The 4,341-nt window shown below is 37.6% G+C and overlaps 1 protein-coding gene across 1 annotated transcript; it reads left to right on the top strand.

Moving 5' to 3' along the window:
• The first annotated feature begins 1,378 nt into the window (after positions 1–1,378).
• Positions 1,379–3,998, top strand: LOC135095228 (craniofacial development protein 2-like). The gene is made up of 2 exons (XM_063996010.1): positions 1,379–2,116; positions 3,909–3,998. The coding sequence occupies exons 1-2, from the start codon at positions 1,379–1,381 to the stop codon at positions 3,996–3,998; spliced, it is 828 nt and encodes a 275-aa protein (XP_063852080.1).
• Positions 3,999–4,341: the final 343 nt, after the last annotated feature.

The following is a 4,341-nucleotide window of genomic DNA, read 5'->3' as shown; positions in this document are numbered from 1 at the left end:
CTTTTAAGTGTTTTTTAACTCCTTATGTACCAAAACGCTAAAACACATGCAAAACACCCTTTATGGAGAAACAGATTAACATTACCAAAAACATTTATTTTGAGTGTTTTTGATCATGTTACCTCTAAAAACGCTTAAATACATGCAAAGAACCCTATGTCTGGGAAACGAAAGGACATTATGAGAAACGTGTATTATGTGTTTTTAAGTTCCATAAGTACCAAAAAGCTTTATAAAGAAAATAACACTCTAAATTGAGAAACAGAACAACCTTACCAAATGCATGTATTTTGAGTGTTTTTCACATTCTTTGTTACCAAAACCCCAAATTTTATGTGAAAGTAGCTATATGTGGAAAAAAAATGATATTACCAGAAAAGTGTCCTTTAAGTGTGATTGCATGATAAGCGATAAAGCACTAAAAAGCAGGGCAATCACATTACATGGGAAAAAAATCAACTTTTACCAAGTGTTTTTTCTAAGTGTTTTTGAGCTCCTTATATACCAAAACGCTAAAACGCATGCATAACACCGTTTATTTAGAAACAGAATAACATTACCAAAAACATGTATTTTGAGTGTTTTTGATCATGTTACCTATAAAAACGCTTAAATACATGCAAAGAATCTTATGTTTGAGAAACGAAAGGACATTTCGAGAAACGTGTATTATGAGTGTTTTTAAGTTCTTTAAGTACCAAAAAGCTAAAACCCACAAATAACACAATTTATAGAGAAAAAAAAATAAAAAAATAAAAAAATAGGATTTTTTTTTATTCATCTTCATAGGTACCGAGATGCTAAAATTCTGCCTAAATTCAGGGAAATTATGTGAAAAAAGAACATTATGAAAAAGAGTTAATTTTAGTTTAATTTTATCCGCGACGGTTCATGGGCCTACTCCACATGAACAAGGAACTGTGTAACTTTGAAGAAGTGTCGCGGCTTACCCTAACCTGCAGGCTTGCCCGGGGACTAGTAGGAGATTCCCTGTAACCAGTTGGGGGCAATAAGCAGCAGGAAAGGACTAATTAACAGTTCCGAAGAGCCAGGATAGGCCTAGCAAGCCACTGGTGTTACAGATTTTGCTCAAGAAACGCAGAACGTGCCTCGGAATCGGACTGACCAAAGGGTAACGAACCGGAATGGAACTGGAAATGAAAATAGGAAACAAAAGACAATAAAGATTGCAACGATAAACTTGGCAACATTCAAGGATAAAGAAGAGGAAATAATAGAGATGATGAAGGAAAGAAAGCTGGAAATCGTTGGATTATGTGAAACTAGAATCAAAGGGAAAGGAGAAAAAACATTACATGAAAATTATAAGATCATATATAGTGGTAATGAGGATGGAAGACATGGGGTTGCTATAATGATGTCACCACTGATGGCAGAAAGGATGGACAGTATGGACTGCAGAAATGAGAGAGTGATGGGTATAACGTTAACTATAGAACAGACAAAAATTAGCATTATCCAAACATATGCTCCACAACAGGGCAGAAGTCTGAGGGAGAAAGAGCAGTTTTATGAAACTCTACAGGAAATGACAGAAACAATAAGACATCACGAGAATGTCATTGTCATGGGAGACATGAATGGACATGTCGGACAGAATAGAGATGGAGTAGAGCACGTCATCGGAGAGTTTAGCATTGGCGAAAGGAACCAGGAGGGAGAAAGAATAATAGATTATTGTGTGATGAATAACATGTCCATTATGAATACTTATTATAAACATCAGGAGAGCCATAAATGGACATGGTATCGGTGGAATGCAGCACAACAAGGATATACTGAGAGGTCAATGATTGACCTGTTTCTCACCAACAAGAAAAACATATTTAAAGATGTTAGGACCATACCATCTGTGTCCTTAGACTCTGACCACAGGTTGGTGGTGGCTAAATTGAAAATTGTAAAACCAAAGGAAAAAATCAAGAAAAAGCAAAAGAGATTCAAACTGGAAAACCTCAAGGACGAAGAGAAGAAGCAAGCACTGCGGCAACTGGTAACAATACGAAAACCAACCGAACTGGAATTGGAAGAAATGAACATAGAAGAACAATGGAATAAATTCAAGAACACTGTGTATGGGGCAGCTGAGGAGACAGTTGGTATTAAAATCAAATATGGAACCAAAAAGAAAAGTACTGCATGGTGGACTTATGATGTTAAGGAAGCAGTCAAAGAAAAAACAAGATCTTTCAGAAAATGGATGAAAACAAGAAACATTGAAGATAGAGAAGATTACGTAGATAAACGAAACAGTGCAGAAGCAACCAAAAGAGCAGCCAAGGAGGACATGTGGATCAAGATTGGTCAAGATCTAGAGAGAGACGTAGAAGGAACAAGAAAATTATTGTATAGCATGGCTAAGAACTATAGGAAAGGAAATAAGGAATCAACATATGCAATAATGAACAAAACAGGAGAACTACTAACAAAACCACAGGAGATTGAAGAAAGATGGAGAGAATACTTCCAAGAACTTCTAAATGTGGAGGATGTGGAAGTGGATGAAGAGCGGAATCTAGATATACAGGAGGAACAAGGAGAGAACCCGAATGAGATCAGTATAGAGGAAGTGAAGGAGGCACTAAAGAAGATGAGAAGCGGCAAAGCCCCAGGGGACGACGAGCTCCCTATAGAGCTATTTAAAGCTGCTGGGGAAGAATGTGTAGAGTGGATGAGGTACATTTTCAGTAATGCGTGGAAAGAGGAGAAAGTGCCCCATGACTGGCACAAAGCAATAGTATGTCCAATATATAAGAAAGGCAGTACAACAGATTGTGCAAATTATAGAGGTATATCCCTGTTATCTCATGTTGGAAAATTGTATGAAAGAATAGTTGAGAAAAGATTAAGAACCTGTGTCGAGGAGAAACTAGGAATATGGCAGTATGGTTTCAGGCCCAATAGGAGCACGACAGATCTAGTGTTCACTTTAAAGATGATAATGGAAAAGAATTGGGAGTGGAGCATTGATAAATATGTGGCTTTTATAGATCTGGAAAAAGCCTTTGATAGAATTAGAAGAGATTGCTTGTGGAGAGTCTTACAACATCAAGACTACGGCATAAACTGTAAACTGATACGAGTAATTAAGAGTATATATAAGAACACGGAGAGCAGAGTCAAGAACAGAGAGCTGGAGAGTGAATGGTTTAGCATTAAGACAGGAGTGAGACAAGGGGGAGTGCTCTCTCCTTTGCTATTCATTATGTACATGGACAGATGCCTGAAGGAAGTGTGTGTAAGGGAGGATAAAGAGATCACGCTGGCCTATGCAGACGATGTCGCTGTCGTGACAGGAAGCCAACAAGATCTTCAAGAGGCCATGACAAGATGGAATGATGTCTTAAATAGGGAAGGAATGAGAATGAACAAACAAAAAACAGAAATAATGAAAGTTGGCAGAATAAAGGAGGAATGTAATATTTACATAGAAAACGTTAAACTGAAGCAGACCGACAAATTTTGTTATCTGGGAGTACTTTTCGACGAGGAAAACAGACAGAATATAGAAATTTTAAATAGAATACAGAAGTACAATGCAAATGTCAGTGCATTGTATCCCATACTTAAAGATAAGAATATTCCAACAAAAGCTAAAACCATAATATTTACAACAATACTAAGACCAATACTTCTATATGGGTCAGAAACTTGGACACTGACAACAAGAACATCTTCACAAATACAAGCAGCAGAAATGAGAGTTCTGAGAATGATCCGAGGTGTGACCAGACTTGATAGAATTAGAAATGAAGAAACCAGAGAGAGATTAGGGATAACATCTGTACTGAAGATAATTGAAAAGAACAAATTGAGATGGTATGGACATGTCCGAAGAATGGAAGATACAAGATACGCAAGGAAGTTTCTAGAATGGGTTCCTCTAGGCAGGAGGCCGGTGGGACGACCTAGGAAGCGATGGATGCAGGGAATTGAAGAAGCTGCTGAACGAAGAGGAAGAAATCTACAAGAAATAACCAGAGATGAGGATTTCATGGATAGAGACCTTTGGAGAAGATTCGTAGAGGCCGGACACTGACAGGCATTGCCTACCTTGCGTCTGGTGAGAAAGTTAATTTTAGCTTTTTTTTCGGACTGTTATGTACCAAACCCTAAAGTGCATGCAAAGCCACCTATATGGGGAAATTAAACGACCTTACCAGAAACCTGTCTTTTGTGGGTTTTTTTCAGCATGTTAGCCACCAAAACAATAAATAATATGGAAGTCACTCAATGTGGGAATCCATCACAAAATTACTGAAAAAGTGTCTTTTCAGTGTTTTACGTAGAAAAACGCTAAATCGGATGCAAACCAACGAA

This window comes from Scylla paramamosain, chromosome 48 (assembly GCF_035594125.1).
Source record: "Scylla paramamosain isolate STU-SP2022 chromosome 48, ASM3559412v1, whole genome shotgun sequence".
NCBI lineage: Eukaryota > Metazoa > Arthropoda > Malacostraca > Decapoda > Portunidae > Scylla > Scylla paramamosain.
Note: the sequence above shows the minus strand (reverse complement) of the source record. Positions and strands in the feature narration are given on the sequence as shown.